Source organism: Eumetopias jubatus, unplaced genomic scaffold (genome assembly GCF_037043125.1).
Source record: "Eumetopias jubatus isolate StellerSeaLion01/CBP00866 unplaced genomic scaffold, mEumJub1_p1.0 scaffold_2, whole genome shotgun sequence".
Lineage (NCBI taxonomy): Eukaryota > Metazoa > Chordata > Mammalia > Carnivora > Otariidae > Eumetopias > Eumetopias jubatus.
In genome coordinates, this window is record NW_028274808.1 from 135,947,117 (window position 1) to 135,970,643 (window position 23,527).

General features: G+C 36.1%; 1 protein-coding gene across 16 annotated transcripts in view; it reads left to right on the forward strand.

Moving 5' to 3' along the window:
* The first annotated feature begins 828 nt into the window (after positions 1 to 828).
* The window catches only part of SEC31A (SEC31 homolog A, COPII component), a 72,770-nt gene continuing 50,071 nt past the window's right edge, over positions 829 to 23,527 (forward strand). For 14 of the 16 annotated variants that reach the window (XM_088021133.1, XM_028124169.2, XM_088021130.1 and 11 more), the window contains exons 1-8: positions 11,439 to 11,521; positions 12,442 to 12,565; positions 13,884 to 14,082; positions 15,327 to 15,422; positions 16,534 to 16,674; positions 18,018 to 18,160; positions 20,950 to 21,049; positions 23,334 to 23,495. In XM_088021133.1, the coding sequence (XP_087877259.1) occupies positions 11,443 to 11,521; positions 12,442 to 12,565; positions 13,884 to 14,082; positions 15,327 to 15,422; positions 16,534 to 16,674; positions 18,018 to 18,160; positions 20,950 to 21,049; positions 23,334 to 23,495 (1,044 nt within the window). In that variant the 5' untranslated portion in view covers positions 11,439 to 11,442. Of the gene's footprint in view, positions 953 to 11,438; positions 11,522 to 12,441; positions 12,566 to 13,883; positions 14,083 to 15,326; positions 15,423 to 16,533; positions 16,675 to 18,017; positions 18,161 to 20,949; positions 21,050 to 23,333; positions 23,496 to 23,527 lie in introns of those variants that run through there. The other 2 variants (XM_028124165.2, XM_028124166.2) reach the window with 2 other exon arrangements.

Sequence of the window (23,527 nt, forward strand, 5' to 3'; positions counted from 1 at the left end):
TTTGGTTTTTAAAGAAGTTCTCAAAACGCAATACCCTAGAACCAACTGTGCAATTAAAAAAAAAAAAAAAAACCCAATCACGGGGCCTGGGTGGCTCACTCGTTGAGCGTCTGCCTTCGGCTCAGGTCATGATCCCAGGGTCCTAAGATCGAGTCCCGCATTGGGTTCCCTGCTCGGTGGGGAGTCTGCTTCTCCCTCTCCCTCTGCTTGTGTGCTCTCTCTTTCCTCTAAAATAAATAAATAAAATTTAAAAAGGGTGCCTGGGTGGCCCAGTTGGTTGGGCGACTGCCTTCAGCTCAGGTCATGACCCTGGAGTCCCAAGATCGAGTGCCGCATCTCTCCTTCTGACCCTCCCCCCTCTCATGCTCTATCTCATTCTCTCTCTCAAATAAATAAATAAAATATATTTTTAAAAAATCTTAAAAAAAAAAAACCCAATCACAAATTAGTTCAATTAGGGCCCTACAGCCCCTTTTCACGTGATTTGTCCGGTGTTGGCGGTGTTGCCGAGGCTGCCCACGTCTCATAGGATTAACGCTACGTGGCGTTCCTGCGGGCCTCAGCAGTTCCTCGAGCAGACAGCTACACCCAGCAGGACTTTTCTTTTTCGAGTGCCCGGGTCATCGCACCCTCGCCCTGCACGCCGCCCTTCAGAACGGGTCGCCAGGCGCGCAGGCGCGCAGGTCGCCGCCGGCCTCACCGCGGGCCCAGGGCCGGGGACTCCGCCTGCCACCACTCCCGGAAGTGCCGTGGCGGGCAGTGCTCCGGAGTGGGCCGGGCGAGGCGTCGCTTCCGGAAGCGTCGGCCAGCCGGCTGGGAGGGGCTGCGGCTGCCACGTTGGAACGGAACGTGGAGGTGGCCCTGGGGCTGGAGGAGGGGCGGCGACGAATGCTGGGAGCGTCCGACGGGCGTCGCGCTAACACAGGAACCGGTCGCTGAGGGTCCCCTCCAGGTGTGTCCGTCTCTCCCTCCCCCACCCCCTGTCCTCTTCGCCGGCCTTCGGGCGTTGAGGTAGAGCACAGGCGAAAGCTGGGACCGCGGCATGTGTCTCCGCTGGTTCCCGTCAGCCTGCGGCCCGGTCTGTGGTGGCGGCGCGCCCCGGTCTTCGTTTCGGGCCCGTCGGGACAACGCCTGGCGTCACGGCTGCTTCGGGGATCGCGCTGATCCACATCCGCCAACGTTTCCACTGCTGAGCAGGACCTCCCCTGAGGCTTGCGACAGGGTGTCGTTCCAGGGCCGGTAACTAGGGTCTGAGGTTAGAAGACCCTCACACCCTTGGGCACAAAGAGGTGCGGGCCCGAAGGGCGAGGGAAGGAAGCAGACCTCAGGATCACTTTGGTTAACTTTAGTTTGGTGATGATTTTTTGTTTGATTTTGAACTGTTGCCAGGTTTAAAGGTTCATAGGTTTTTAACTGAAGGTTACTGTCATTGAAACGGGATTGGATTATTTCAAGGGTAGTCGCCAATCTCAGCCTGTACCTCGAAGGAAATCTCATTAAGTTGTATGTTTTTGCTAATAAGTTATTCTAATGAGATTAAATTACAGGGTAGTTGTAAAACGAATCAAACTATTGCATGGGCTTGTGGGCATTTTGAACTTTTCTGTGAGCTCAAGCAACTAATTTTATGTAGGTCTTTCTGAAGTTGCAGTGATGGTCTGGATTTATCTCCAAAACTGTCTTTTCTAACTATAGAATACTGAAATTTGACTGTCTTTGTAGCCACTTGTAACTGTATTCAGTCGATAATTAGAGCCTGTCTCTTCTATCATACCGGCCCATGTTTTCTGTACATACGGACTGTACCGGGGTTGACTAAAGTTCACTCAACCGTTTTTTAGTGGTTCTGTGCTCTTTGTTTCTTACTGTCTCTTAAACAGCTCTGGGAAAGGCTTGTAGGCTCTAAGAACTTTTGAATAACTTGAAGTGTTTTTGTAGTTGTGAATTTGTTATACATATTCAAAGTTATTTGGGAAATGTGAGATTGGAATGGATTTAGAATTATACTGCTTAATTTTATGTAAGCAGGTTCTTTTTGAAACTAATAACATAAGGACAAAAAGAAATTTATAACTGTAAAAAGCAGTGATTCTTAACTTTTTGGAATTCCACTCCCTTTTTAGGATCTGATGAAAGCATTGGATCACCTTCCTAGAAAAATGCACACACACACACACACACACACAGAATTTTCTGTATCATTTCATGAGGTTTACAGATCCCAGGTTAAAAATTCTTGTCAGGTGATATTATTAAATTGATTTTTACAGTGTTTTAGGAAATGTTGTCATTCTTAGATAGGTTAATTTCAGCTCAAAAAGTTTTATTTATTAGGTTCTAGATAGCATTTAGTTCAGCACACAATTAGTTCTTTGATTTGGTTTTGGTTTAATGAGCCTAGAACATTGATAACACTAAATAAATCCTCTAGAACAAATGTGCCCATCCATAATAAGATATTTGCCCACACAAGATAGATTTTTACCACAGTGCCAGCTAGAGATTGTTTGAGAGTAAGAGTTTCCAATCCTGTTAACGCTTCCACTTTTTACTTTCTGAGGTATGAGTCATCTCTGTATGTAGCAGTGTAAGTTTGGTATTTTTTAGACAGTAGTACTGTTGGGTTTTAGTACTGCTTTACAGAATTAGCAATTAGAAAATGAGCAGAAAGACAAGCTTCCATTTAAATGCATGCATTTAACTACATGCATGTTGTGGGGAGAAACTTGGATGAAAAAATGAGTTCTAGTCTGGAACATAAATTTTATTCAATAGATGTATTCTTTTTTTAAAAAAGATTTATTTATTTATTAGAGAGAGAGAGCAAGTGCACGTGCGCAGTGGGAGAGGGGCAGAGAGAGAGAGAATCCCAAGGAGAATCCCCGCTCAGCATGGAGCCTGATTCGGGGCCTCATCTCAAGAGATTAAGACCAAGAGTCAGACGCTCAACTGACTGAGCCACCCAGGTGCCCCTTCAGTAGATGTATTCTTGAAGATTCATTGGGATAAACATTTTAAATTGTGACTTTTGCAATAGCTGACATTTACAAGCATGTATTTACTGTGTGCCAGGCACTGTTCTAAGCTCTCTGTGTAATGCCTCATTTAATTCTTACAACCCTTCTTTTTTTTTTTAAGATTTTATTTATTTATTTGAGAGAGAATGAGAGCTGGAGAGAGAGTGATAGAGCATGAGCACACACAGGGGGAGGAAGAAGTAGGCTCGCTGCTGAGCGTGGAGCCCAACTCGTGACTTGATCCCAGGACCCTGGGATCATGACCTGAGCCAAAAGTGGACACTCAACCGACCAAGCCACTCAGGCGCTCCTCACAGCAGTCCTTCTTATACATACTTTCATTATACTTATTTTACCAAGTGGGTAACCAAGACACACATAGAGCACGTGAGAGCTAGGACAAGGTGGGGCTGGAATTTAAACTGAGGGTATGGCTCCAGATACCATATCCTAAATTGCTGTGCCATCAATATTGTCTTGTAGATGACATATGTGAATAAGCCACTGTCTTCACAATTTTCTTTTTGTATTATCAGAATGATTTTGTTCTGTGTAAAATAGTCTTGAATGAAATAAGTCCACATAGTGTGAATTCTAATCACATATGATATTGAAAAAAAATTGCACAAAGCTTTTAAAGCATGTCTCACTTGGGAAGTACACATGGTTTAATCTAAGCATTCTTCAGATTTTCAAGAAAATTAGTTACAACTAAGTGATCATTTCTAAGAGAAGGAAATAATGCAGGCAGTTATTTCCATAGTATTCTTAGTGTTTTGAGAATGATTGCAACGGATAAGATTATGGTACTCTTCTTTAATTAGATTCAGACCACATAAGGTAGTTCCAGGCCATTGTTGTAGTGATTTAAAACAAAACAAAACAAAACAAAGAAAACAGTTAGTTTTGAAACCTTGTGTTCAGTACAAGTTAGTAAGTGCAACTGCATCTCGTGGAACATTGAGTGCTACCTACGGACAAGACTTTTATAAATGTTTGAATTCTCACTTAACCCTTTTATGTACTTGTGAATTCCTTTCTCTTTCAGTAAATGTTACACATTAACTAAGTGTTCATGAATTAGGTAACCCTTGTTGTACCTTTGCTGTTAGACATACTGTAGTTTTATTCAGTTGGGTTTTTTAAATATATATAGCTGTTTTCTTATTCTAAAGCATCTTCTAAAACCTCTTTTTCCTCTAATGATACCTTTCCCTATTTTTTAAGTAAGAAAAGTTAAAGTTATTAAAGTTATTTTTTCCTTTAAACACTTAAGAATTTAAAAATTAAATGTTTTACCCGAAAGTAATCTTTCTAGCTTATCAATCTTTTTGTATTTCCCTAAATATAAACATTCAAAATCAAACAAAGCAAAACGTTTTATGTACTCACCCTGTATTAAGCAATTTTGATTACAAAAGGGTAAAAGTTGTAATATTTGATTGAAAAAAGACATTGTCTAGTTAATGAGACAAGATGACATACAAAACATTTAGTTAAAAAGGCAATGGAAAAATATGTAACAGTATGTACTAATAGAATATTACGAAGTTTTGTTAACATAGAATAAGACACTTTATTATAAAATGCTTAAAGTGGTACGTTAAGAGAGGTTAAGAGATTATATCATTGTGGATTGGATCATTAGGGTACTTCGCACGAAGGAGCTGGGACTTGAACTTACTATTAAAAACAATTGGCTGAGAGTAAGACGGCATTTCATTTATAGAAAATAGGCTTCTTTTTCACTTCTTAGAGAATTGAGATTTTTCCTTTTTTCAGATAGTCTTAGGAAACTAGATGTGTAGTTTCCTTGATTAATCTCATGATTGTAATAATTTTAAAAAGTAGTTAGCTTATTAAAACCTGTACTTACCTATGTGCTAGGCATTGTGTTTGGCCCTATATAAAATACGTTATCTCATTAAAACTTCACAACATCCCATGAGGTAGTCAGTCTTATCCTCATTTTACAGATGGGGCTCATGGAGGTTAAACAGTGTGTTCAAGGTATCATAAGTAGCAGAGCCAATATTCAGATCGAGCATTGACTCCAGAGGCCCTACTGCTTTTAACCACATGATTCAACCTCCTTAATCCACTTTTGCCTAGCCTAGCATAGTTTCTAAAATATGTTTCTTTTTCTCTCTCTCTTTTTTTAAAAGATTTTATTTATTTGAGAGTTAGAGCAGGAGGAGGGGCAGAGGGAGAGGGAGAAGCAGACTCTCTGTGGGCAAGGCTCCATCCCAGGGCCCTGGGATCACGACCTGAGCTGAAGGCAGACTGTTAACCAACTCAACCACCCAGGCGCCAATGTTCTCATGCATCCTCGTTGCTTTGTCATTATTTCTTCTAAATGGTGGTATGTCTTCTATGATTAAAATTGAATACCTGAATTTGTTGGGGTAACAAGTAAGAGTGTGGACTCTGGAAGTAAACTTCAGAGTTCAAGTCTTGGCTCTACCCCTTGCTAGCACGTACAAATTATTTAATCTTTCTGTGCCTTCATTTTTATTATCTGTAAAATGCTCTTCAAGTATAAACAATTTGAACATGTAAGGCATAGGGTATATTGTTAGTCTAAGCCCTCTTAAGGAAGCTATTGGAGCATGAACTTCATCTCTAGAGATGAGTAAGAAAGCTGGTAAAAAGTACTTTTGGAGAGCATTAAATATATTTAACTATAGACCGGAGACTAAAATGAAAGTGGGAATAAGGAAGAAAGAAAATGTGTATGTTAAATATCTGATAATGTAGGAATTGGTTATAAAACTTTAAAAAATTAAGAGAAGTAGGAAGTAGGAAAAAATTGGAGGTAAATTAAGCTTATGGATCGCTTCATCTGTAATGGCTGGGAGTCAAAGGACATACTCTAAAGCTGACAAATCAGTTGGTAGAAGTATAAACATATTCAACAGTACAAAGGTAAACACTGAGAAAGATAACACTATTGACTATAACTGTGTAGTACAAGAAAGGCAGTAAGATTATGTAAACCAGTTTCATTAGTGCTTATAGTAATTACTGTGAAAGAATAAAGGACTAATAGTACTCAATAAAATTATTTTAAATTATAAAGATAGAACCAGAAATACATATTAGAAGAAAAATACAAGTCATCCTAATTATCAGAAAAGTTACAAATACGCAAATAGGTACAACAGGGAAAGTTTTTCTTTAATTATAAAACGAAACTAAATAGCAAAGTAATATAGAAGGAAGAGCAACCATATCTGTCAAATCAGGAGAAAATTCTATATCAGTAAATTTTATATGGACTTAGCTAATCTATTTAAAAATTTTCAAATTGGATCACCAGGCAAAATCTGATTTTATTTATTTATTTATTTATTTTGCTGTATTTAAGGCAGCCAATTAAAACAAAGTGGTTCAGAAGTTGAAACAAGGGCAGAAACATATACACGAAGGCACATAAAAAGTAAGCTAGGGTATTGGTCTTAATATGAGACAAAATGAAATTCATGCCCAAAGGCTTACTTAAGATCAAGAAGAATACAAAGTTAAAATGTGTATTTGACAGTAAACATTTAACATTATGAATATCTGTCAACCAAGTAACTATATTAAATACAAAGTAACTTTCATAAAGCAACTTTCAGGAGGTACCAGGAAAAATAGGCATAAATGCATTAGTAGTAAGTGACTTTTGATTCAGTATCCTTGGTCCAGGGAAGATTAAATGGAAAAGCAGTAAGACTCTAGATGACCAAACAATTTAGTCAATAGGGTAGATTTGATTAATATATATTGAACTTGACCCTGAAAACAGTGTATCCCTTCTTTTTAGATCTCATTTACAAAGACTTCTCTATAGCCCCCAAAGAAAACTTCAATACATTTTAGAAAGGAGAAACAGTATAGAAAAATCACAATGCACTTGCATATTAAGTTCAAACAACTCTTGGATCAATGGAGAATACAAATGAAAATTGTAGAATATATAGATGACTGTGGTGATGAGAACACTAGAAATATATGGAATCTAGCTAAAGCAGTGCTCAGAGGAAATTCAAAGCTTTAAATGCTTATACCAATAAGTAATAAAAATGAGTGGGTTAAGCAGTTAACTCAAAAGGTTAGAAAAAGATCTAAGTAAATGAAAAGAAGGTAGAAGGAGGGAATTAGAAATAAAAAATTAATTAGAAAACAAAGCAGAACTAATTGGCTGTTTGAAAATAAACAGACAAATTGCTAGTTAAGCTAATCAATTATTAAAGAGGAGGGTAGGGGAAACAAAAATATATGTAATAAATAAAGACTAATAATCATAAATAGCAAAAATTTAAAGATTCCTGAGTGTTGGTTGTTCAAGTCTTAAAAAATGAGAAAATCTGTAAAAAAAAAAATTGAAGAATTATCATAGGAAAGTATAATTTACAAAAAATGACCTTGAATAAAGAAAATTCAATAGATCAATTTCAATAGAAGAAATAGAGAACATTAGCAGAGGAGCACCTCCTCCCCAAAAAGCATCTGGCCCAGATGTTTCATGAGAGAATTCTGCTAAATCTTTGAAGAACCAATAATTTCAGTTCTGTTGAAACTGTTTCAGGGCATAGAAAAAGATGGAAAACTTCTACATTTGGGGGGCACCTTGGTGGCTCAGATGGTTAAGCATCTGCCTTCGGCTCAGGTCATGATCTCAGGGTCCTGGGATCAAGCCCCGTGTCAGGCTCCCTGCTCAGTGTGGGGGAGTCTTCTTCTCCCTCTGCCTCTCCCCTCCTCTCGTGCTCTCTCTTAAATGAATAAAGTCTAAAAAAAAAACTTCTGCATTTTTTATGAAGCGAGTATAATATTGATATCAAAACCTGATGAAGATTGCATAAAAGAAGAAAAGTATAGATGCAGTCTTACAACTCCAGAAGCAAAACTCTGTTAAACAAATGGAATCTAGCAGCACATTAGTAGAATAATACATCATGAGAAGTTTATTCAGGGTAGAAAAAGATGGTCCATAATAGGAAATCTATTAGTATAATCTATTTTATTGATAAACCTAAGAAGAAGAATCTGTGGTCATTCTGATTACCTCATGAAAAGCATTTGACAAAATTCAAAACCCAGTATAAATAGCGTTCAATAAAACAGTAATTGATGATTAATTTCCTTACATTATATACATTTATATATGTGCATATGTATGTGTATTTCAAAACCTAAAGTCATGTCCCATGGTGATATGATAGGCTTTCCCACTAACGAACAAGACAAGAAATGACACTGTTATCACTACTGCTTAATATGGTAGTACAAATACTATTAGCCTTTGTATAACAGTACCAGGAATACAGTCTATGTAATGGGTGTGGGGTGGGGGTGAGCCACATTTACAAACAAACCAAAGATAAAATAACGTAGGAATGAACAAAACCCACATGTCAAAAGATTTAAAATAATACTGAAAGATAAGGCTTAAAAGACAACATGTTCTCATTGGAAAGATTGAACATTGTGTCAGTTTCTCCACATAAATTAATACAGTAATTTGATGCAGATTCAATAAAAATATTAACATTCTCTTTTTTCTGGAATTAGACAAAAACTATTCCAAAGTTTATGTAATAAAATAAACAGTGATAGCAAGGAAAATAGTATGGGAGAGAAGCAATGGATAAGGGTTATGGGAATCATACTCCTAAAAAGCCTAAGTATTTAAAACAATAGAGTGCTTGGGGCTCCTGGCTGGTTCCTGATCTCAAGGTTGTGCTCGCTTCAGCAGCACATATACTAAAATTGGAATGATCTCAGGGTTGTGAGTTCAAGCCCCATATTTGGTATAGAGAGATTGCTTAAATAAGTAGACTTTAAAAAAGTGGAATGTCTAGCATGTAAATAAGTGGACATAAGGAATGGAAATCCAGAAATATACCTAAATATATACAGGAATGTAGATCCTAACCTACATCCTAATACCTACAGGAATATAAACATAGGAGCACCTGGGTGGCTCAGTTGGTTAAGCGACTGCCTTCGGCTCAGGTCATGATCCTGGAGTCCCGGGATCGAGTCCCACATCAGGCTCCCTGCTCAGCAGGGAGTCTGCTTCTCCCTCTGACCCTCCCCGTCTCGTGCTCTCTCTCTCTCATTCTCTCTCAAATGAATAAATAAAATCTTAAAAAATATATATAAACATAAATAGTAAATCCAGAAATAAACCTAAATATAGGAACTTAGTACATGGTAAAAGTGATATCGTAAAATTGACTTTTCAATAAATGGTTTCATTGTAATAAGAAAAAAAAAAACTATGAACATACATTGTATACCAGTATGTATTCCAGGTTCTGAGTCAAAAGTTAAATGAAAAAAAGTCACAAGTGAATTTGCTTAGAAGAAAAATATGAATGAATTTCTTCATAATCTTGGCATGCAGAAGGTCTTTCTACCTAATCAAAATTCAGGAACCATTTTTTAAAATGATAAATTTGGCTATTAAAGCATGGTACATCCATACAATGGAATATTTTTCAGTGCTAAAAAGAAACGAGCTCCAAATCACAAAAAGACAGGGAGGAATTTAAGATACCTGTTGCTAAGTGAAAGAAGCCAATTTGAAAAGGCTATGTACTATATAATTGTAACTAAATAACATTCCAGAAAAGGCAAAACTATAGAGAGAATAAAGAGATCAGTGGTTGCCAGGAAGGAGGAGGAGGGATGGAGGAGAGGGATAAAGAGGTGGAGCACAGAATTTTTAGGGCAGGAAAACTTCTGAACAATACTCTGTGGATGGGTGGATTTGGGTGGGTGAATGTGTCATTATTCGATTGTCAAAACCCATAGAAAACCCAAAGAATGAACTCTAAAGAAAATCATGCACTTTGCTTGATAGTGACGTGTCAGTATAGGTTGGATTGCAACAAATGTACCCCTGTGGTGCCAGACAGTTTATGGTGGCAGAGGCTGGGGTAGGGGTGAGCGGAGGAGGGGCCGGGACGAGGTAGGGAGGTATGTGAGAACTCTGTAGTTTTCACTCAGTTTTTCTGTGAACCTGAAACTGCTCTGGTAAATAAAATCTTTTAAAAAATCAAAATCTTGTGAAATGTAAAAAACAAACAAACCCGTAACCAAAATAAAGTCTGACAACCCAATAACAAAATAGGCAAGTAACATAGACAAGAATAGACAGAAAAGGTGACAGAGAAGGACATAGGGATGACCCATAACCATATAAAAAAGATGCTCAACATTATGGCATGAGAAATGCAGATTGTAACTACTCAGAGTAAACATTTTTCACCTATCATTGGTAAAAATCTGAAAGTGTTACTCTAGTAAGGCTGTAGGGGAGTGTGAAAAGGTACAGATATCCTGGAGGGCAACTTGACAATAACCGTCCGAATTAAAATTGAATTTATCTTTAACCCAGCAGTTTTACTTATGGAAATTTATAGCTATCCTGGCCCACGAATGAAATAACATGTAGATATGGCTATTTATTTCAGCATTGTTTGTAAAAATAGCAAAAGATTAAAAACAACTCACGTGTTCACCAGTAGTGAACTAAGTAAGTAAATTATGGTATATCTTACAGTGGAATACTGTGCCATGTGAATGTATTTATGTACAATAACAAAGTTTTTTTTTAAAGGTACAACACAGTACTTGCTGAATTTTTATACCGGAGTAACTTTAACAGAGAATATATAAACTAGTGGTGTGTGGAACTGTAGTTTAGAGTGACCAGCTTCTTAAAGTTTGTGCTAAATTTATCTTTAAAATCTGTAGGCTTACTATATTCTTCTCTGTAATTAGCCCTTAAAATTAATTTTTAAAACTGCTCTTAGTCACTTAGTAATCCTGATCCAGGAAGATGTACCTTGTTTATTGTGTGCTTTCTCTTACTCTGATGCACTGTCACCCATCCTCACCTGAGAAGTATATTGTGTAGGAAAATTAATCCCTCAGGTACTACCCTATATTGTGGGGTTTTTTTTAAGTTTTTTCCCAGACTGATTTTTCAGCTGAAGGACTATAATTTGTAAACAATTAGAAAAGCCCTATATTTGTCTCAAAATAATTTAACAAGTTTTTCTTCTAATATTGACTGTTCCCACCAAATGATACCTAAACCAGTTTGATTTATTGGCATTTGGACTAATGAAGTAGTGGTTGGTTCAGTATATTTCTATGTAAAAAATGTTTGTGTTCTGGGCGCCTGGGTGGCTCAGTTGGTTAAGCGACTGCCTTCGGCTCAGGTCATGATCCTGGAGTCTCAGGATCGAGTCCTGCGTCGGGCTCCCTGCTCAGCGGGGAGTCTGTTTTTCTCTCTGACCCTCCCCCCTCTCATGTGCTCTCTCTCTCATTTTTTCTCTCAAGTAAATAAAATCTTAAAAAAAAAAAAAGTTTGTGTTCTCTGTTACATGTTCAATATATTTCTATGTAAAATATTCTCTTTAGCAGGATGAAGTTAAAGGAAGTAGACCGTACGGCCATGCAGGCCTGGAGCCCTGCCCAGAATCATCCCATTTACCTAGCTACAGGTAAGTTCAACAGAGAGAAGATAGTATGAGTCACTTAATTTCTTCTTTTCCACATTTGGTTTATTCATACCTGTCCTTTAAAACTCATTTCGAGCTTCATCTCTTCTAGAAAGCTTCTCCTTCTCTAACAAGGTAACTACATCCTCCCTTTCAGCTGAGTTTAATGACCTTCCTCTCTGTTCCCTTTAGCACCTTGTTCATCATAGCATTAATCATGATGGGGCGCCTGGGTAGCTCAGTCAGTCAAGTACCTGCCTTTGGCTCAGGTCATGATCCCAGGGTCCTGGGATTGAGCCCCACATCGGGTTCCCTGCTCAGCAGGGAGTCTGCTTTTCACTCTCTCTCTGCCCCTCCCTCACTCGTGCGCACACGCGCGCGCACACACACGCACACACACGCACACACACACTGTCTCTCTCTCTCAAATAAATAAAATAAATAAAATCCTTAAAAAAAATCATATTACATTTATAGTGTCTTCCTCACTTCATAAGAATTATGTTTCATCTTTATTCCTCCAGTATTAAGCACAAGAGATAACTTGTAAAAAAAAGTTAATCAGTTGAACAATTTTGATGCTAGCATTTTTATACAAAAAGAGAGTTACATCATTTATGACTATAAGCAGGTATAGTAAATCAAGAGACTGTTTTTACAGAGAGCTTTCAAAATATCTACAGGTTTAAAAAGTTACCTGCACTATCTGCTCTTACAAACATCATCTCTGAGCCTTGTATCAGAATCTCATTGCTATAGTAATTTAAGCATCTGTTCAATGGCATGCATCCTGAGATGTTAGTCACTAATGGAGCATTCGTGAGTGAGATCATTGGAAAACATGCATTTAATTTCTGTTTTGTATGGTTTTCTCTGAGTCTTTTATTTTTGCATTGTAGTTACCATAAATGTATTTTCCGTAGGAACATCTGCTCAACAATTGGATGCAACGTTTAGTACCAGTGCTTCCCTTGAGATATTTGAATTAGATCTTTCTGATCCATCCTTGGATATGAAATCTTGTGCCACCTTCTCTTCTTCTCATAGGTATGAGATTGATGAATATTAAATTCACATTATTTATGGTTGTGGTTATTGTGGTTGATGCCTAGTTTGTCTATTATAAATATGTTATTATTAGAAACTGCAAGGAATACCATCAATGACATGAAATATTTTGTGAAAAAGTATATGAGTGAATTTCTATGGAAGTAAAAGAAGGGTCTGTATGTTCTATTGACTTCTTTATTGCCAACTGACGTGTAGGATAGGAAGGAGAGGCTCAATTTTCTAGTAGTTTTTTTCCTCGTGATATAGTAGACATACTGTCTTTTATCTCCGTTTTCTCAACTGTTTACAAAAAAAGGATAGGTATGGCTTAAAAAAAGGAGTAGTTGGATGAATATTAAGGTGTTAGAAGTGATTATCTCTGAATGGTAGGTTATTTTTTTATTGTGCTTATCTATATTTAGAAATATATCTCACAAAGATTTTTGTTGACATGATTTCTGATACAGTAGGTATTTGGGTCATCTTTCCAAGTACTTAACATCCTATCATAATGCAGAAAAAAGACACTTTCATTTGAGTAGTAAAATATGCTTTATTGTCTCAGTAGCTTGGCAGATTTTGGTGAAGAGATTGTACTCTAGCAAACAGCACATAGCTCAAATCATGGAGTCTCATGGGACCTCTCACAGTTTTCAGAGCTCTCCCATTGTGGTGGGAACCTCAAATACCTTTTGTCTGTCAGTTTTCCTACTCACCACCATTTGTGTCATTGTATACTTCCATGCCATCTTCATATTTCAAATCTTTATTCTCCACCAGTGGGGGTACTTGTCATAATAAACATAATTTTGATGTCACTTTTCCACTGTTGGAATACATTACTTTTCTTAGAAAATGTTATATACCTCCTTTAACGCCTCTATTGCTTAACAAACCTCTTGTCAGTGACTACTTCTATAGTCAAATAATATCAAGGGAAGTGGTTGGTTAGAGCTGTTTTACAGATGAACCAAAAGCAGCTTAGGAAGATTCAGTAACTTGTCCAGGGTCTCACAGTTTCTAAATGGTAAAACCATTCTTAAGTCCATATCTTTTGACACACAAATCAAGTATACTTTTTGACATATTACCTCTACCAGAAAGCTTTTACTCTTCAGGATTATAAAATCAAATATGCACATATGAATATAAATAAACACTAAAATGCCATTTCACCAAGTCATGCACGGTTACCAAGAATAGAGGAGAAGCTATGTTTTTATTTATGAAAACATATGGAATTGAATTTATAATTTCAAATGCTTTTCTATAACTATTTGACTTAAATCAGTTATTTACTCATTTTCTCTTAAAGGTACCACAAGTTGATTTGGGGGCCTCATAAGATGGATTCCAAAGGGAATGTCTCTGGAGTTCTGATTGCAGGTGGTGAAAATGGAAATATTATTCTTTATGATCCTTCTAAAATTATAGCTGGAGACAAGGAAGTTGTGATTGCCCAAAATGACAAGCATACCGGCCCAGTAAGAGCCTTGGATGTGAATATTTTCCAGGTTAGACTTTTGACATTTATTCATAATTCTTGAGATATGTACTGCTTATTTGAAATAAGCATATGAATCTGCTATGCCTCAGTCTTGGAATTAAAAGCTAAAAATGTGTGCCTGGGGCGCCTGGGTGGCTCAGTTGGTTAAAAATGTGTGCCTGTGCAGGTTGATGAGTGAGTGTATTTTTTTGAAGAATGGAGGGTTCAGAGTTGGGATCAAGGTAAATGATAATAACTCCATGGAGGGGATCAGGCAACAAAGAGTCAGGCAGTCTACTTTTGCCATCATAAACATTATTGAATATTAATTATATAAATGTATAGTTTAGCAAAGATCTTGAGTTAATAGGATATTAGAGCATAACAACCAAAACATGAATATTATCTCAAAGTTTAAAATAATTATTTTTCTTGTATTATAAATAAATACTTAGGGTATAGAAATACAACCTGAACTTCTTTTCCATAGTTTATGGTGCCTACTCTTTAGATTAGATAGTTAGTTCCTTTGTTAATTAGTTTAAACAGCAGCTGCTTCTTGGTTAGTGTCTTGTGTTATAGGTGACTACAACCATAGAATTCCTCTGTTTTCATAGTTATATGTCAGTTGATCAGAGAAGAATTTATGAGAGTGAATAATAAAGGATCAAAGCCAATATATGAAACCCATTATCTTTCTGTACTTCCTATCACAGTTGTAGGGTCTTTTTGACCCTAAAGGTATGCAACAGAGAGAACCTAGAAATACTGCCATCCAGAACAAGATTGAGTGTAAATGAACTAGAAAGACATGAGGATTTAAGACAAGAAATTTTCCAGAAGCTGACTTTGAAGTATCCAGAGATAGATGCCATTATTTTAAGATTCAGTTATTTGTCTGAAAGCAATAATTGGTTTTGCCTATTTTTGTCTCTCTCTCACAATCAGATCCCCTTCCTGTACAAATGATAATCACCACATGGTTGCATGATTGTTTAAGAATTTATCCATATAATTATTTTTTAATCTCTTACAATGCCAGTAGACCTACTGTCTTTTTAGTGAAATAGAATTTTATAACATGCTTCTCTGAAAAACTATTGCAATTTCAGATTATTATCCATAGCTTTTAGGAATTCATGAGTTTTGTTTTTTTAATTAAATAGAAAAGTTGTATACCCTAAAACTGATGGAGCTATCTCTGAACAGTTACTTAGAGTTCTCTGAATTATTCATAAATGCTACTTCATTATTAATTATTTCTTACTGCAGACTAATCTGGTAGCCTCTGGTGCTAATGAATCTGAAATCTACATTTGGGATCTCAACAATTTTGCAACTCCAATGACACCAGGAGCCAAAACACAGGTATTGCATTGATTTTGATGTAATCTGAAGAACCAATCAACACTTATTTATTTCATTTTTTTCACACAAAATATATTTGTTTAAAATCAGTGTTCAGATGTTACTGATTTTCCTTCAGTATAGCAAAGTATTAGTAAATGTGTTTTTCAAAGTATCAATGAGTCCTTCAACAGCAAATATTTATTCAGTGCCTACCACCAGATACTGTTTGGTGTACTAGACATATAGTAATGAATAAAATAGACAAGTCTGATAATTTTTTAGATACAGTATTTTATATAGTATAATATTTTGTGTTGTATAGTATTTTGACGATATTGCACCTTAGAATAAAAATCATAGACTAGAAAGGAAACTTACTTTTTAAAAAAACAACTCAGCCCCTTTCCTATGTATTTCTGTAAGTTAAGAAAGAACAGTCTTCTACTTGCCTCTTTGAAGTTCGTGTTATATAGACTACTCAAATTGAGTAGCCATTATACTGGGCCCCAACATTCTGGCCATCTCAGAGGTAGTAAAATGATAGCATATGATCTACCATTTATTTTTATTTATTTATTTTTTAAGGATTTTATTTATTTGAGAGAGAGAGAGAGAGCACATGGGGGTGAAGGGCAGAGGGCAAGGGAAAGAGAGCATCCCAAGCAGGCTCCCCGCTGAGTGTGGAGCCTGACGTGGGGCTCAATCTCAGAACCCTGAAATCATGACCTGAGCTGATATCCAAGAGTTGGACACTTAACCCACTGAGCCACCCAGGCGCCCCTAGGCTGTAAGTTTTGCTCTGCCTGGTTGTCCATCATACTTATCAATGTCTACTTTGTAGTTCATTATCTACCTTGTGGCAGTTGCAAATTAAGAAAAAGTGCTTGATTTGTAGCAAGAGCTTAATAAATGCTGGTGAATGAGACAATATTAAACAAGATAAAATACTTGAATTTGGCACATACCTGAGCTCTAAATTGTATTATATTTATTGAGAACTTATGAATATAAAAAAATTTGTGGAATAGATCAGATTTTAATTAATTCATTTTTTAAAAAGAAGGATCAGATTTTGTACTTAAATTTGATCATAACTGAGAAATGGTTTTTAGCAGTTTCTTCCTTTTAGCCCCCAGAAGATATCAGCTGCATTGCATGGAACAGACAAGTTCAGCATATTTTGGCATCAGCCAGTCCCAGTGGCCGGGCCACTGTATGGGATCTTAGAAAAAATGAACCTATCATCAAAGTTAGTGACCATAGTAACAGGGTAAGTATATGATTGATTTGTCATATACAGAAACATGCTATGTTTCTGCTGTACGTATTTCTATATTGTTTGTCAGTGCTGACAACAAATCAAATTTTTGTAAAGTCAAATCCTGTCTTTTCATGGACCAATCATGTTGGAATGAGGTTTTTCCTTGGGGAAGATAAAAAAATTTCTGATAAACCATGTTGGATATTGTTAATGGTGAAGAGAGAGATTGTTAATTAAATACCTTATTCCATGATGTACTGGTTGTTTTTACTAGCTGTTTCAAAGCATTATAGCAACTTTTTAGCTTTCTCTAGAATGTACACATTTTTCCAGCTGATAATTTTATGACTGTTAACTCGTAGTTTCCAAACTCCTGGCTTTATCTCTTCTGATTAGGTACTGCTAAAGTGAGCTAATATTCTGTTTGCCTAGTAGATGTAGTTGTATAACACATTAAATTTTTGACCTTACAAATTCCTTAATACTATGTCATAATGTGCTATAAAATATTTTAGACATAATTAAGGGCTTTATTTTGTTAGTTTTTAATTACATTGTTTAGTTTGACATTTTTAAAAACAAGTTTGCCTAAATCAGAGAATACATATATAATTTAACAATAACCACAAAAAAACTATTTAAAAAAATATTTCTTCAGGATATTGTTTTTCAGTGAAATAGGAATTTTAAGACAAGTTTTAATTGAATAAAGCATACAATAAGCATTTCCATTATCTTCTGGAACACTTAATAGGATATGAATGTCCAGGTAATTCTCAGTAATACTGTTAATTTATTCCATGTGAAAATTTAAACGGTAGCTGTTGCTTTAGACATTTTGTCTTGATTTTTTTGACAAAATAGAGGAAAGGTGTGGATTTTTTTTTTGTTATAATCTTTTTTTAAAAAAGATTTATTTATTTATTTGTGAGAGAGAGAGAGAGAGAGAGAGAGAGAGCATGCTCCATGGGGGAGGGGCAGAGGGAGAGAGACAAGAGAAGCAGACTGTCCACTGAGTGTGGAGCCCGACATGGGAGCAATCCCAAGACCCTGAGATGAACTGAAAACATTTAAACTTTTTACTTTTAAGAGTACTGTTTAAGGCTGTTTAATAAAATTTAATAGTTTTAAAGAGACATCATATCTTGAAGGCTCCAAATGCAGGCTCTGGAGATAGCTGTCAGGATTCAAAATTTAATAGTTTTAGGTTTTGTTTTTTGTTGTTTTTTAATAAACTAAGCCTGAACCGATGTTTTCTACTATTTGTTTCAACAAAGGCATGTTCCTCAAGCTCATTTTGGCTCTTCATAAAGTAATAGGATTGATACATTGTGAGCCTTAACTATCTGCAGATGCATTGCTCTGGGTTGGCGTGGCATCCTGATGTTGCGACTCAGATGGTGCTTGCCTCTGAGGATGATAGATTACCAGTGATCCAGATGTGGGATCTTCGCTTTGCTTCCTCTCCACTCCGTGTCTTGGAAAACCATGCCAGGTATCATGCTGCTCTTCCAAGGAACTTGATTTGTTTATTTTTAAAAACACATTTACTTATTATTTTGAATTATCAGATAATTATTTTTAAATTCAGGAATCTATTTTGTCTCTTATCTTGTAAAAGTTAGTATAAATGGTTTTTATTTGAAGCAATAATCATCTGATTTTCTGTTCCCAAAAATGGTAGCCAATTCATATCCTAACTACAAAAATGTGATAAAGGATATTCCACTACTTTTTTCACATTATAATTAATAGATTAAAATTCCAGTATATCACCACACTTTACTCTTGACATTATCCAGTTTGATCTTTATTAGGGTCAGAATACTCCATAACATTCAGTGACAAGCAACAGTTAAAAAATTTGTTTTATTTCTGAGTTTCTTTTTTTTTTTTTAAAGATTTTATTTATTTATTTGACAGAGAGACGCAGCCAGAGAGGGAACACAAGCAGGGGGAGTGGGAGAGGGAGAAGCAGGCTTCCCGTGGAGCAGGGAGCCTGATGTGGGGCTCGATCCCAGGACTTTGGGATCATGACCTGAGCCGAAGGCAGACACTTAACAACTGAGCCACCCAGGTGCCCCTATTTCTAAGTTCCTATTTTAATTTAAAAGCATAGAAATTGAGATTATTCTGCTTTTATTTTGGTTTTTAATTTTTTATTATTTTTTTAAGATTTACTTACTTTTGAGAGTGAGAGCACAAGTGAGAGGGGCAGAGGGAGAGGGAGAAAGAATCTCAAGTAGAGAGCACACAGCCCAACTTGGGGCTTGTTCTTGCAATCCTGAGATCACAACCTGAGCTGAAACCAAGAATTGGACCCTTAACCAGCTGTGCCATGCAGGTGCCCCTGCTTTTAATTGTAATAAATGTGCAGATTCTCTAAAAAGATATGAGTGGGGTGCCTAGTTGGCTCAGTCGATAGAGTGAGGGGTTGTGAGTTCGAGCCCCACTTCGGGTGTAGAAATTAATTTAAAAAAATCTTTAAAAAAATAAAAAAAATAAAAGATAAGCAAATTTTCTCATGTTAGGTTCGGTAGCATTAAATTTAATTGTAATTTGGCATGTTTCCTAACATTGATTTTCAGGTACCCAGGGAGTTTATATGTATTTGTTTGATAGTTTGAAACAAGAAGTAAATCCCTTTTAATGTTACAATATTTTCTGAGTACTTTTGGGCTTTCTTTCTTATTTAGGGATATATAGACTAAAGCTTTAAATCCTATTTTCCCACTGGGTAGTGGATTTGCACACTAAGAAGTCTTAAAGTTTGTGACCTCTCCTTTAGCTTCTTATAAAGGAGAAAAGAGTCCAGTAAAAATGTAATCCTATTTAGATGTTATGCTTCAATCAGCTTTTTAGTGAAGAAGGGATGATTCTGATAAGTTTTAATATTTTTTCTATGTTAGATAAGGTTTTGTTCATTCATTCAGCACATACTTATTGAACATGTGTTCTGTACTAAGATTCAGTGGTATAACATAAAGATCCCTGCCTTCAGGGAGTTTATATTATAGTGGGAGGACAACTAACATTTGTATAACATGTAAAGTGTACAAGAACTTTAAATATTAAGTCAATTAATCCTCATAACAAGCCTATGGTGTAGATACTATTAACCCATTTTACAAATTGGAAATTGAAGCTCAGCAATGTAAACTTCACCTAGGTCATATAACTAGTCAAGTGCTGACTTCTGACCCAAACATTCTGATCCCAGATTCTGTGCTCCTAACTCTATATTTTACTGCCAATTTTAGGTGTGATCATAATTTAGCAAGACAGAAGACCACACTGAGTTGCAGGAGCAAATCAACTCTCTGATTTCTCAATTTTCTCTTAATAATATATGCAAGAAGGTGGATTAGATGATATTTAAGATCCTTTCCTGCTCTGTAATTCTGTGATTTTTTTTTTTTTCGGTCTTTAATACTTAGTAAGAACCTAAATGTTCTTTAAAATGTGATATTAAATATGTATGAATTTCTTTAAAAGGCATTCTTGGGGATCCTGGGTGGCTCAGTCGTTAAGCGTCTGCCTTCAGCTCAGGTCATACCGAGCCCTGCATCAGGCTCCCTGCTCAGCGGGAAGCCTGCTTTTCCCTCTCCTACTACCCCTGCTTGTGTTCCCTCTCTCGCTGTGTCTCTCTCTGTCAAATAAATAAAGAAAATTAAAAAAAATAAAAATAAAAGGCATTCTTGACATACTTGATTTTCTTGACATGTATGATTCGATTCTAAAGGGGGAGCAGTTAGAAAGTATATTATTGATGCAATTGGGGAAATTTGAATATGGACTATATATTTTTAAATATTGTATATAAGTAATAAATATTTTCAGTATATAATTGTATTATGTTATGCAGAAGAATGCTGTGATTGTTTTTTTGGTCAATGGTCATTGTGTATATGGAGAGAGAGAGAAAACCACATAAAGTAAATGTAGCCAAACCAATGAGTCAAAGTGAGGAGTATAAGACTGTACATCATACTGTCCTTATAATTTTCACAAAGATTTTAACTTTTTAAAAATAAAATATTGGAAACAAAAGGCAGTCTTAAACAATTTGGGTTCTTTTCCTATACTGTGTTCTCCTGATTCTGAGAGGATATTGAACATCTTTACAGTGATCAAAGAACATACACATTCCTAAATTGCTTTCCGTAAAGATTATATGAAATTATGCTTCTGTTAGCAGCATGTGTCTCCAGAGCCTAGACAGGAATCATTTGGAGGCTTGGTTTTCTCAAGATTAAAAATTTCTTCATCTTGTGTTTTATCTAGGGGGATTTTGGCAATTGCTTGGAGCATGGCAGATCCTGAATTGTTGCTGAGCTGCGGAAAAGATGCTAAGATTCTCTGCTCCAACCCAAACACAGGAGAGGTATAAGGGGGAAATATTTGTCAGACTTATAGCTACTATAATATTTATTCTCTAGCTGAATAAGAAATTTTCTATATGGATTCTTTAGTGCATTAATATAATTAAGGACATGGAGATAGAGGTATGTGTGAAATGTTAATCTAGGAGAGATTTTATCAGTAATATTATTTAAGCTCACCTGTTTTATCCAAGAAAATCAGCCATTGAAATAGCTTATTTGAAATTAGTAATCATCCCCTACCCCCCATTTCTAATAAAAGGTGTTTACCTACACTCAGAAGTACTTGGTTTGATTTATTTAACATGTGATCTCTGAAAATCAGTGCTTTTAAAGCGGGAGTGTTCAAGATTTGGGTCTTTTTCCTGCTTTACCATTCCTGAATATCCTCTCTGATTTTGGAAATCAGTAGATGTATGTTTTTAATTTCTCTTCTGAACTATACAGCAGGAATATACTTTACAATATTTGTCGTATGTTCTACCCATAGAAATTAAGATGTGGGAAATTTTACCTCTTCTTCAATATCAATGTTATATAAATATAACTTAATTACTTTTAATTGCTTTGGATTAAATTAATGGGCTGAAAAAAATCTCTATTCTAAAAATTATTTTTCTTAGTTGAATGATTTCCCTCTTTTTCAGTATTGGGCAAGAGGCCATAGATTTTTGTTTTTTAAGTTTTTATTTTATTTTTTTAAGATTTTATATATTTATTAGATAGAAAGAGAGCTCGAGCACCAGTTGGGGGGAGGGGGCAGAAGGAGAGGGAGAAGCAGACTCCCGCTGAGTGTGGAACCCAATGAAGGGCTCAATCCCAGGACCCAGGCAGACGCTTAACCATCTGAGCCACCCAGGCACCCCTCTTCAGTTGGTTTTAATGTATAATATTAAAATAGAAACAAGCACTTTTGTTATTTGATTTGTGGTTTAAAGTTTTCGGATGCAGTGATATCTAGAAGAATATAGAAACATTAAAGTTAGGGGAGGTAGGAGAAAAAAATTAAAGTAGTAAGTTTTGCCTCATATGTTTGTAGACCAAATAATAAAATCTTGCATTTTATACTGTGCCTTCCCAAGGGAGTTCAAAATCATGGAAATTACTGTTCTAATTTTCTCAGTTATATGATTTGATAAAATGAATTTTGCATATGATTAGTTGTGTGTGCTTGGACTTTGAAGGAATAAACTTTTAGTACATGCTGCAACCAAAAAGTTGAGTAGATTTTTTATTCAAATGCAAATTAGGAATAGAACAGTGGTTTAAATAACATGAATAATGAGTCTTATCAACCAGTTTAAGCCTTAAAGATGAGTAGGCTAGGTACCTTTTCACTTAATTCTGTTTTCTTATAAAATAAAACATTTAAAACATCCCACAAAGTCCACGTTAAGATAATTTGACTTCTTAAAGCCATAAAACCAGGGTGCCTGGGTGGCTCAGTCAGTTAAACATCTGCCTTCGGCTCAGGTCTTGCTTCCAGGGTCCTTGCATCTAGCTCTTTGTCCATCAGGCTCCTTGCTCAGCCAGGCTCCTTGGTCAGCAGAGTCTGCTTCCCCCTCTCCTTTTGCCCCTCCCCCTGCTCATGCTTGTGCCCTTTCTCTCTGTCTCAAATAAATAAAATCTTAAAAAAAAAAACACATAAAACCTATGCTCTTTAGGTGCATCAGTTATCATCACACTAACTTTGAGTTAGCAGTAATTATTACATTGTAAAGATTTTATATTAACCGTTTTTTATAGTTTTTCCATATTTTCCTTCTAAACTGTTTATGCTGAATCTGTTTCCATTCTGCAGTAATACAAACGATGTATACATGTTTTTGCTTGACTAAAGACCAGATTTCTCAGTGAATTCTTCCTTCTTGAGGCTATTTTTTAAATGTGGTCTTCAGATAGCCTAAGTATGGTTGTTTGGATCTTGGCAAGCAAAAATTGTTGGGCAGAAGACCATTACCTTTTAGAGTTTTAACAAGCTGATTCTTATTTGTTCTGGTCTTTCAGATACACCCGCTACTACCACTTCAATAAAAACAGAAAAACCTTAGTTTTTAATACGTACTTATTCTAAATCTGGTCAAAATTTTGAAGAAGCATTCATTTTTATCATAATAGATCACCATAGTGGACTCCTTTTATACTTTAAATTTTACAGTTGTTTTTCCTGGCTCAACATACTTTCTGAAAGGAATTGATTAATTAAGCTGCACATGTTGATCATATTTGGGTGTTTTGGCTGTAAAGTGGCTATACCATTTTCTGACTTTTGTTGTTGTTGCCTAGGTGTTATATGAACTTCCTACCAACACGCAGTGGTGCTTTGATATTCAGTGGTGTCCCAGAAATCCTGCTGTCTTATCAGCTGCTTCCTTTGATGGGCGTATCAGTGTTTATTCTATCATGGGTGGGAGCGCAGATGGCTTAAGGCAGAAACAAGTTGACAAGGTAATAGAAAGTGTTAAAATTTTCAATCATAA